Below are 12,184 nucleotides of genomic sequence, written 5' to 3' on the forward strand. Positions count from 1 at the left end.
ATATGTTCCCTTCATATAAATTATTTTGGTTATATTATAATAAAAAAGCTATTCGGATACGTGGAGGCCATATTAGCAAAGCATGATAAACTGAAACATTAATAAAATAATATGGCCAACTTTTTATCATGATGACTTCGGTGATCTCAGGTCCTCCCAGGCAACAATAAGAGCAAGTGGGTCCGTCATACAAAAGCAAAAATAAGTCCACTTTTTTTTTTACGAAAGAAGATCAACACAACATTTAGATTCTTTTCCAGTCAAGCGTCAAAGGATGAAAGCTCCACCACAAGTAAGCATGGATTATGTTTTGTCGGGAGGCGCTACATGCACACCCTTGGACACAACTCCGGTCACACTCCCCCTCTAGCTACAGTGCAGGAGGCTCCACTTGAGATTTTTATCACCCCCTCTAGCTACAGTGCAGGAGGCCCCACTTGAGATTTTTTTTTTTAAATCTCAAGTGTGGCCCCCTACACTGTAGCTAGAGGGGGGTGTGACTGGAGGTATGCCCGAAAGTGTGTCTATATCATTTTTTTATTTTGTCTGATGAAATTTTCTAAACATACAATTCATAATTTTTTTTTTCTAAAAATTGACCCGCTTGAGTTTTTTTACAAAAATCAACTCATTTTGTCTTAATCCGGTTTCTAAATAGTCAAGGTTGCCAACCCCGACTATTCAGTGCATAGAATGTTAGGGTTTAGGGTTATAATTGGGGGTTTACAACCTCCTAAATAGTCGGGGTTATCTCGAAACTAGAAACTAGGTCATGACTAAACAATCATTCAGTTTTAAGTTAAACCGGCTATGTTTTTTCATCCAGAGGGAAGTCAGATCAAAATAGAGGACAAATTTTCAAAACCACCCCTTTTAGCATTTTATTTGCAAAAAACGACCTATTTTGAAAATAATTACAAAAACCGACATGTTTTCAGCCCAACGCTGAAAACATGTCGGTTTTTGTAAAAAAATCTCTGAAACATCACAGGAGTTCAACTCCCGTGAAGTTTATGGAGAAATTAAACTTCACGGGAGTTGAACTCCCGTGAAGCTTAATTTGTGTTTAAAACTCCACGGGAGTTCAACTCTCGTGGAGTTACAGTCCAACATTCCCAGAGAACCGATCTCGGTTCTCTGGGAAATTGGGACTACAACTTCACGGGAGTTGAACTCCCGTGAAGTTGCAGGTCATCTAGAATGCACAGCCTGCTGTGCATGTTAAAACATATGTACATGTTAACTCATATATATGCCAATTTATTTGCAAACAACAATATACATGATTCAACAATGAATTATAACTCATATATATGCCAATTTATTTGCAAACAACAATATATACATAATTCAACCATGAATTAAACACACACGATTATGTATATAAACAATAATTTACCTTCAAAAGTTTAGTATTTGAAAATTCAGGAAAGTTACAAAATTTATCAAAATAAGTTCATATACAACCCAATATAGCTCCCCTCCTTCCTCTCCCTCTCTTCCCCCTCCCCTCGCTCTTCCCCGCCCCCTGGGTTCCCTGCTGATGAGCCTCAACTATCTGAGTATCCGGCTGTGTATGAAGCTGTGAAGTGCCGGCTCCATCGGCATGCGAAGTGCCGGCGTCATCGGCATATCCTGAATCTCAGTCACGTGCGCATCAATATCAGCATCAATGCTATCTAAAACACGGACCTGCGTGGTAAACAATTTATTAAGTATCAACTCAATAAAAAATGTTATAATTTAGCTTAGAAACTTACGTAATCTCTCTCGTTCATTCCACTAGGGATGTAACTATCTATCGGTGGGCGTGGCATGTGTCCAGCTAAGGGCTGTGGGTCACGCGTGATCCATCTGCGTGTGATACCCCAATACCAACGCATATACGCGGTATAGTCAACAGCTGTGGGCCTCGTATCCTGTATGAAATCCCACCTGTGAACCCACCTGTCTATGTAGGCCGCACGGACTACGGCCCAGTCAGTCCGGTGCGATGTAGGGCGCCGCCGACGATTGATCTGCTCGACAGGATCTGGAATATGCTGAGAGAGTGTAAACTGCCGTAGCACACGGTCCGGTACATGCATCTCTACGATCTCCCAACAGATCAATGGAACTCTGGCTCTCCACAAGCCGGGACTATATCGGCAGATAGGTGTGTAGGGTGAAAATTTGATTCTTCCGAAGGAAGGAGTTTCGTTTGTATTGATAAGAAAGCTTATTTACAAACTAATAATCAATATGTTTTACACAGAAGCAGAGGAATGCCCTCTTTGTTTAACGTGGTTCTTCCGGTTGGCTATTAGGACGCTTCTGTCGGGCTCGTGCCGAGTCTGCTTTCCCTTGGCACGATCGTCGAAGTTGCTGCTGGAGCTTCAGTAATCGCAGCTAGAAGGTCGATGTAAGTGCCGGTTCGGAGTCTACCCGAGAGCCTCAAGTCGGAGAGTTCGACGAGTCTCTTTCAAATGAGGGGAGCTTTGCGAAAAGTCCAGTTCAACCTTTGGTGAGATTAGCCAGCCGGAAATATGCAACAGCCAATCCTCATTCTTCATGCTGCTTGAAGATGTGTTTAGTAGCAAGGATGACATGGGGCCATCCCTTGATTCAGTGCATTTGACATGTGAAGGCGCAGACAGTTGACTACTCCTTGAATTTATGGGATCCCTGTACCCACACCTTGTTCGGAGACGTCTGCCCTGTTCATTCGTACCGTCAATGGTCATTCGAAGACTGTGCTCTGCATCACGCTACATAGGAGTGGGAAAGCCCCTCCTCGTATGCGTGACAAACGGCGCTGTCAGATGCTTGCGTGGAATCTGACCAACCACCGAGCGTTGGCGCTCTCGTCCCTTCGCCTGGATAACTGACGGTGAGCCCCGCATTTATGAGGGTGCAGGCATGTTTCGCGCGCCTGTTCCGCTCATTTCGTACGGTGGACGGCCATCTGACGGGCTGGATATTCGTGCCCTCTCCCTTGATCTTGTGAGCGCGGATTTTGACCGACTACTGTAACTGTTATCATACTCCAAGTGCGGCCAGTGAACAGTGAGCTGGCCGACGTCTGCAGCTTGGTCTGCCAGGCGAGCTTGAGGACTGCAAGCGCAGACTTGGTCTGTAGAGCTGCAGGGCGAACTGGGTCTGCAGGCGCAGTTTGGACTGCAGGCGCGACTGGGTTCTGCAGGCGGATTTGAGACTGCAGGCCAGAGCTGCGGATTGCCAGGGCAACTTGGGTTCGCAGGCGGATTTGCAACTGCAGCGCGAATGTCGAGTTCAGGCGAGCAGCCCAGACTTGGCTTGCAGTGCGGATTTGGGACTGCAGGCCGAATTTTGATTTGCACCAGGCGCAGCTCCTGAGCATGCGATTGAAGAATAGGGCCCGTAACTTTCCAACACCGTAAGTCGGAATTGGACGAATTATATATGGAAAATCGCTATCTGGATGAGATGGCAGCCATCCGAACGAGCCGAAGCTTCGGTTCGCTTCCTCCGTTTTTGCCAAATTCCTTACGCCGTTTGGGAATATCTGGTTTTCCCTTTTTCGCGCTATTCGGGTGACGTTTTAGCAGTTTTGTTCTGAACTTCTCTGATAAGGATTTAAAGGTAATTTTTATTGCCTAACAAGGTGCCAAGAGAATGTTATATCGAGCTCGGCGGTGTATAGGGTCTCCACTGTTTCAACTGAAATAAAATAAAACATTTATCAGTATCATTACAGCAAAAACTATAATATCATACTCTTGTATTTTATAATTTACCATTTCGTGCTGGAGGCCATCAAGCTCATTTCGGTAAACTTGACGTGACGCGTCGCTGATTTGTACTGAGCGTATCGCACGTTATATTACCTATATGCAGATAGCGAATATTATTATAGTTACAAATATTCTAGGTTACGAATGTAATATGTGCCTCTGGGTGACAATGTATACCTGGTATGCCAACACGATACGTGCCCTCTAAGGTCACCGGGTGCATAAGTAAATGTGGGTCGTCTCAATGATGAACTGCCGCCTCCGATTGACCAAAATCTGTTATCCAACGACAGCATCCCTTGAATTCTTTATTCTGCATCAGAGATACTCTACTCAATTCTCGATACAAATATGCCAATACCGCACTGCCCCACGATAGTGTGCCGCATACACCAAAATCCTCCAGCAGTGGCAGCCATCGTGCATGTACGAGAGTCTTGCTCGCATCAGGAAATAGTACGCACCCTATCATGTGCAATATGTATGCACGAGCATGAAACTGGAGCGTCTCATCAGAGGCATCCTCTGGTATGTCGCCCTGAAATGTCTGACGAAGCCACGATAGCTTCATCGCACCACTCCTCAAGTCGGGAACCTATCCAAGAAGCCGTGCACATACCCCCGGCCAACTATGATCATCGGTGCCTGTAACTACCGGTCCATCGATCTGGAGCCCAAGTATAACGGCCACGTCCTGTAAAGTGAGCGTGCACTCCCCTATATGCATGTGAAAGGTGTTGGTCTCTGGCCTCCACCTCTCAATCAAAGCAGTGATAAGCGGTCAATCAAGCCTGATATAACAAATCGTCGAACACGATCGAAAATCGGCCTGAGCGATCAAAGCTAGTACCCTCTCATCCTCAATAACCCAAGCCGAATGACTATGGGAATGCTCGATCATCGTGAACTCTGGTACGGGCTGCACATAAAACGAGAATCAGTTTTAAGTATATTCATTAAAAAATTACATTAATCGAAGAAATATATATCTAATTTATTCGTATTACCTCTCCCGAACCAATATGGTCTGAACAATGACTCGCCTGAAGGTACAAAACGTCGGGATTCTCCGGTCCCGGATCCATAATGAATAGACCTGTGATTAAAATATGAACATATATACAGAGTGCAATGAAGACAATCTCATACATAACATATTACAAATAACGAGTATCATACGCTTCAAAGATAACAGATACGAATGACATACATGATCTGACATAGTGCAAAACGCTACATAATACAAATGCATGGGTAAAATGAACGCAGTATCATACAGAACATATTACAAATAACGAGTATTATACGCTTCAAAGATAACAACTACGAATGACATAGTGCAAAATGCTACATAATACAAATCAACGCCTAACACTAACTGGAAACCTATTTTTGTTGTGACCCGGTTGATCACATCTACTGCACTTATTTCTCCTCCTAGCTTCTTCACGTCCGTCATCCATACTATTTCTAATACGCACGGAACGAGGGCGCCCCGCCGATCTTTTATACAATGGAGGTAATATTCGTGGCCCATCTTGTGTCCAATGTCGACTATCGTATGGTGGACGAAAACACTCTTTGTATGTTTGTTGATAGTTGTATGCAGAATACCAAGCGTCGACAAATTCATAATGTGAAATGCGAGCACCACCCTGTAGGTCGGAGCAAGCTGCTACAACATGTGAACAAGGAATCAATTGTAGTTGCGGTACATTGCAAGTGCACGTACAAGTGTGATCCACCAACATATTGACTTTGTAAGAGCGATTTTCTCTATGGGTTATTCCCTCGAGCACCTCCCATTCATTAAAACTGTATCGTACAACCTGAAAGGACCGAGCTTGTACAATCCGAGTCGCTAGCATTTCATCAACCTTCGGTGTTAGCTCTGAGCGCATATTTTCACCAAGTTCTCGACGTCGAACAAAGAATTTATTAAGCCTGTAAAAAGTTTTAGCAACTAGTGCCTGTATTGGCATGCCGCGTGCTCCCCTGAGCACGCCATTGAAGCTCTCAGACGCGTTCGTAGTCATCATACAGAACCGTCGACCGCCATCCTCACATAAAGCCCACTTATCAACATTGTTTGGACCCAAACTAGTTTCGATCCAATCATGTGCGGCTCGTGAAGTGAACTTGATCCTCTCTCGTATTTGTTCATAAACATATTTTTCTGTTGCACAACCGGCTTGCCAAAGTAAGTCTTGAACCTGAGCGTTTCCATACTTCTTCTTGAAGTTGTCTCTAATATGTCGCAAGCAATAGCGATGTGCATGTGGTGGCGGGAAATGTCGTTGGAGTGCTCTTGGAATTCCTTTCATCCTATCGGATATGAATGTAATCGACCGCGTCCCCACACTAGGGATATGATATCTAATGCATGCAAAAAACCAAGCCCAATTCTCTGTATTTTCAACATCAACCACTGCGAATGCTAAAGGAAACAACCCGCCATCCGCGTCAACTCCGGTTGCAACAAGCAAAACGCCTTTGTATTTACCATATAAGTGAGTTCCATCAATGCTAAGAAGAGGACGGCAATATCGAAACCCCTCAATACAGGGCCCAAATGCCCAAAATACACCGGTGAACCGCCGTTCTCCACCATCAACGGGGTCCGAAGATACTTCGTAGACAGTCCCCGAATTTTCTCTTTTGAGTGCTTCAAGATAATGAGGTAAGATCTCATACAATTTATCCCAATCCCCGAATATTTTTATCATCGCCTTCCTCCTAGCATTCCAACACTTGTGATATACATCCAAGTTGGTGGCTTTATGCACTAAAAGACGAATATCTTTCGGCCTTAGATCAAGATCCTCCCTCAGATGAGGTAAAATCAAACGATATATAAAAGAAGAGGACGCATTCTTGTTATTCATCTCTAATCGAGGATTGCTACAAGTGTGGAGTACATTGTATGCCGTGATTTTGAATTGCCCACCTACTCTTGAACCCGAGCGTGAATTAAGCTTCCACGGACACCTCGCATTGCCGTCGTGGTGTCCACTATTATCTTCGACATTGTCATCTTTGTGATAGAAACAAACCACATTATAGCTTGTAGTATTATTTTTGGTAGGCCTGAACTTCACATTTTTTGCAATGGAATACGTGCGAATAGCATGAATCAATTTCTCCTTACTCTCGTAAAGATCTCCCTTGATGAATGAGAAGTCCTCGGCCTGTGTATCAACACCGCTATTAGTGCCAATAGGAACACTTTCCATCGCGGAGTTATCAATCCATTCATCTCCTTGAAGTTCATCGGGCGGCAGATCCTCGAAGCCGACATACTCATTATTAACATAACATCCGTCGATGTGTTGGTTTTCCCCGTCATCACGATCTATCAAGGTCATGCTATTAATTTGTAATCCCTCCTCTTCATCATCATTCTCGGATTCAACACTTGCATTATCTTCTTGAATTCCCGTGTTAGTAGCGAAAGCATTCGAAGTGCCCACGAACGAAGGACCACTCATGAATTGTGATTGTGTCCAACATTCATCTTGTTGAGGAGATAAAAAGCCTACAGAATCAACTTCAGGATCCTCCAACATGCGGGAATACATTCCTTCGTAGTTCAACGATTTGCCCAAATCTCTCTGATGTTTTTCAATGAACAATTCGACCGAACGCTTCTCGTCGTGTAAGACATGAATGATACCCATATCGTAGTCACTTGATATTTGAATGCCACTTGTTCTGTTCTCCACAACAGGATAATTGCAAACCACACTGAGGTGATACTCACGTGAGTTAGTTAATGTAAGTTTGTGTAATTCATTAACCAACTCATCGAAAGTACACGATTTTGTTATGAACAACGGTCTCGTCGTGCCTCCTTCATAAACGGGCATATTATTCTCGAGGTAATTAATCTTCCCATCATAAGAACAGAGAATTACAATTCGATCATTCATCGTTACCTCTGAAGAGTGAAAAATTCAATATCAATATTACACGAAAAGCCAAATAAATATTGATTGTTACTAATTTTTACATTTAGGTAGTAACTCTAATTTCCACATTAATTGATAATTTCACCTCTAAATACGCAAAATTATTTAATACGTCTTCACAAAATTCGTAAATAATTCACAATTAAATTCTAAAATCTAATTTATATCATACATATGCAAAAATCTAAAATCTAATTTTTCTTCACAAAATCTAAATAATTCACAATTAAATTCTAAACTCTAAATACAATAATTTTCGAAATTATTGATAATTTTTTCTCTAATTTGACAAAATTATTGATAATTTACACACTAATTCTTCACAAATATCACAAAATTATTGATAATTTTCCTTCTAATTTTCACATTTATTGATAATTTTCCCTTTAATTTTCACATTTATTGATAATTTCCAATCTAATTTTCACATTTCTTCACAAAATTCGTAAACAATTCACAATTAAATTCTAAAATCTAGATTTCTACATGTAATCACAATCAAATAGTGGGAGAATACAAAAATTAGAGGGTATAGCTTTTTTAGAAAGAATTTACCTTTTTTTTTTGAAAATCTGACTGAGATCCGGTCGGAGGCGGCGGCGCCGGCGGCGGTCGGGATCTGGGGCACTGGCGGGGGTCGGAGGCTGGGGCGGCGGCGGTTGGAGGCTGGGGTGGCGACGGAACTGGGAAGCGGCGTTTGGGAACGAAGTTGAAATGTTAGGGTTTGTGGGCTGGGGTCGGGGGGGTCACGCGCGCTTAAATAGGTGGCAGCAAACTCCACGGGAGTTCAACTCCCGTGGAGTTGCAGTGCCAATTTTCCAGAGACTCGATCTCTGGAAAATTGGCACTGCAACTTCACGGGAGTTGAACTCCCGTGAAGCTACAGTCGCACTTTGCCAGAGAATCGATTCTCTGTAATTGTTGACTGTGACTCCACGGGAGTTCAACTCCCGTGGAGTTTTAAACGAAAATTAAACTTCACGGGAGTTGAACTCCCGTGAAGTTTAATTTCCCCATAAACTTCACGGGAGTTCAACTCCCGTGATGTTTCGGAGAACTTTTCACAAAAACCGACCTGTTTTTAGCTCAGAGCTGAAAACAGGTCGGTTTTTGCAATTATTTTCAAAAGGGGTCGGTTTTTACAAATAAAATCCTAAAACGGTTGGTTTTGAAAATTTGTCCTCAAAATAGAACCAATTTTATTGGTCTTTTAGCCTACGGATAGTTTAGCCAAAAACCGACCCACTTTTTTCCAAACAAATTTCTTTCCGGGAGGGGGGGTCGTGATCAATCCTGTCTCATTTGGAAGTTAGCAAAACTGGTTCTAAAAATGTAAATGCAAATACTAAGTATGGTTCGGTAGGGAGTTTGAGGAGCGAATATGAGAGAAGAGGAGATGCAATAAGGTAGAAGGATGGACATCTCATTAAGCCTTCAAGTTTGGTTCGAGGGAAGATGCTTATTTTTATATTTTATTTTCTTTCTCCATTTGTATCCATCTAGTTTGGAATTCTTCTCTCTTTAACTTCGTATTTTGTAATGTCTCTTCTCTCCCCTCACGTTCCCTCCTGCCAAACCAAGCCTAATCAACTATCGCATTACCCTTCATATACCATTTATATACTGAGCACATAGTAGCCTAGCAATTAGCAGAATAAGGGGAAAGTGATTGCATGATCATGGAGGCTAGATTTTGGCATTTCTTCAAGACATCCTCTTTTTTTTTAATAGTATTCTTCATGACATCTTTGGTATCTGCTTCACAAAAAAGAAGAAGAAAGAGCACATATTACTTTTGATTGACAACAATTTATGATCCAGAACAAGCACAAACTCAGGAAAGTGGAAATTATAAAATTTACACTTCAACATGTCTCTCTTGAGGAACAAAAACCTCTGTACTGTACATTGGCTGTTGCTAAAAGGAAACCCTATATCTAATACAGAAAAAGATCACTCGGGCTCGAGGGATTATGCCAAATAGTTGTATATCTGTGGGTTGCTTTTGTCTCTCTCTAGGTATTCTCTATCAATAAGGCTCTCTATTCTTTTCTTCAGGTCTACCGGCTTTATTGGAAATTTGAGCTGAAAGAAACAGAAATTCCATGAATGAGAATGATAAAAGATCACAAAGAGTTTAGCTTATTTGCACGTTACCTGCTGGAAGAGCTCAGTTATTAAAAGTGTGTGGCTGAGTACTTTCCTTGTCTTCATTATTCGCACAATAGCTGCATCAACCTACAAAACGTATCATGCACATATCAGAAATAAGCCTTCAGGTTCAGATGAAGAGTTTAGAATTTCTTCTTTCCAGTCTTTTATTTGGCCCTGTTTCTTAAATGAAAATAGCAGATAATTCTTCCTCTCTATATATGCCTCTGCACTTTTTTGCTTATCCCAAAAACCACAAGCTTCAATATATAAATAATAAAACATAATTTTCTCCACAAAGAAGGAAATCGCCAGGGGGACGTCTCCCTCCTGCCTCTGTTTCTCATTTCTACGCATATATGCTTAAATTTTGCTCTAGATCAACCTTTTTCAACATATTGATGTTGGATTTTGAAAGATCAATCTATAATGCCTGACAAATATGGATTTCAACCAAAACTTTTCAAGCACTGGTGGCGATGATAGTGCTATAATATTGGGCGTCATATGACATTGCAGCTACCATAAGCATACTTAGCATTGCCATACAAAAAGGCTTTAATTTTGTGGGGAACAGGTACGAACTAAGGTACAGAAAAGGCCATGCTCCAGCCAAGAAAGGAAATGTGGAGGACTGGGTGGAAGTAACCTCTCGCTAAGGTCAATGATAGTTATCCAGCTTATTCTAGGAACTACAAGTTTATTGAGGGTCTGCCTGATATAATTGCATTCTAGAGTTTCTTCCCCAAGCTAAGAAATGCATTTATACACACAAGACACTGATGCATGGAAAATTCTAAAAGGCTACATACTTGATAGCAACTCCACGAAAAGAAGTGGCATTCATGTATTTTGGCCAAAGCGGAAAGCAGTGATATTCCAGTATTTTTCCAACTATATTACTGCTTAAGGATAATTGACCATGCTTCAAACATTCTAAGTCAGATCAGTGAATCAAGTAGCGAAGGTATTGCCCATAAAGCCCTCTCTATGTACCCACACATGAATCCTGCCTGATTAGGGGTGCAAAAAAATGAATAAATACAGATATGATTAGTAAACATCAATATCCAATAGCGTATGATTACATAAACAAATGTGTTGTGAAATATCCGGATCCAAATCTGAAATATCCGAATATATATTGATCATACAGATGCAATTATCTTGACTATTAGATTAATGGATTCGAGGTTAATTGTGATGATCTACACATCTAATATTAGCTTTGCAGATATAATGAACATATTAATGGACTCTTATATCATATGTTGATATATCTAAATGTATGTTGATCATACAACCGCAATTGTTTTGACCATCAGATTAATGGATTTGAGGTTAATATTAATAATCCACTAATCTAATATAAGGCTTTCAAATATAACGAGCATATTAGTGGACCCTCTTATATCATATGACATGTATCTTCTTCAATCTTATATCTCACACAAATTTTGTATCCACATGTAGTTTTTCTTATTGGATACGCATGCACATCACATTTTGGTAGATATGAATGAGTTTTCTTTACCGAGACATATCCATATTCATATTCATATCCATGATTGGTAAGCAAATATCGATACAGTAAGCATAATATCCAATCAGTATCCGATACATTTCCACCCTTACACCAGATGCATGACTTTCTAGTAGTTTTTTAAATACTACCTCCTTTGACCTTATGCACATAACATATTTAATAATGAGTTTCTAGATATTGGTCCCTCAAATTTCATCTATTTTAATACAAGTTAATTCCCCAAATCTTTATATTTTGAAATAAGTCCTCTGAAATTCTTAAGTTCTTGGTTTAATTTTTGTTTTTCTTTTTTCCCACTGTTTTAACTGTTTTATCCTTGCCTTCAACCTTCTTCCAACAGTAACCTGACATCTCTTCTGATCCCATTTCTCACTTTCAGACCTATGGATCTCCAAACTCTCCACTGAAAGCCTTACGGACATGCCGCCTCGCATTCTCGATGTCAGGTCAGAAGTCTGGTTGCTATTGAGTTTCCTTGCATTTAATTTTTGTTGATGTAATTATGCCGAGGGATTTTGTATCAAATGCTTGATTTTTTATCAAAACACAAGATTTTATCCTTTGGGCCAAGAATTCTTTGTTTCTGAACTTTTCTATTTTGTTTACTTTCTACTTTTAAAAAAACAAGCATAACCAATTTTTGCGATAAAGTCCCTAAAAGACTAAGGCCTTCCATTTCAACAACATTGCTGGGGGGAGGAAGGTCATGCCCATTTTCCATTGATCCATCATTATATACTACTACTTTGTTATACACCGCTTGATCA

The 12,184-nt window shown here is 40.9% G+C and overlaps 1 protein-coding gene across 1 annotated transcript in view; it reads right to left on the reverse strand.

Annotated features, from left to right (window-relative positions):
- The window catches only part of LOC109846322 (cullin-4-like), a 27,275-nt gene continuing 24,581 nt past the window's right edge, over positions 9,491 to 12,184 (reverse strand). Inside the window, 4 exon segments of the mRNA XM_020415549.1 lie at positions 9,491 to 9,805; positions 9,878 to 9,958; positions 10,684 to 10,765; positions 10,872 to 10,884. Of these exon segments, the coding sequence (XP_020271138.1) occupies positions 9,692 to 9,805; positions 9,878 to 9,958; positions 10,684 to 10,765; positions 10,872 to 10,884 (290 nt within the window). The 3' untranslated portion in view covers positions 9,491 to 9,691.

Source organism: Asparagus officinalis, chromosome 6, assembly GCF_001876935.1.
Source record: "Asparagus officinalis chromosome 6, Aspof.V1, whole genome shotgun sequence".
Lineage (NCBI taxonomy): Eukaryota > Viridiplantae > Streptophyta > Magnoliopsida > Asparagales > Asparagaceae > Asparagus > Asparagus officinalis.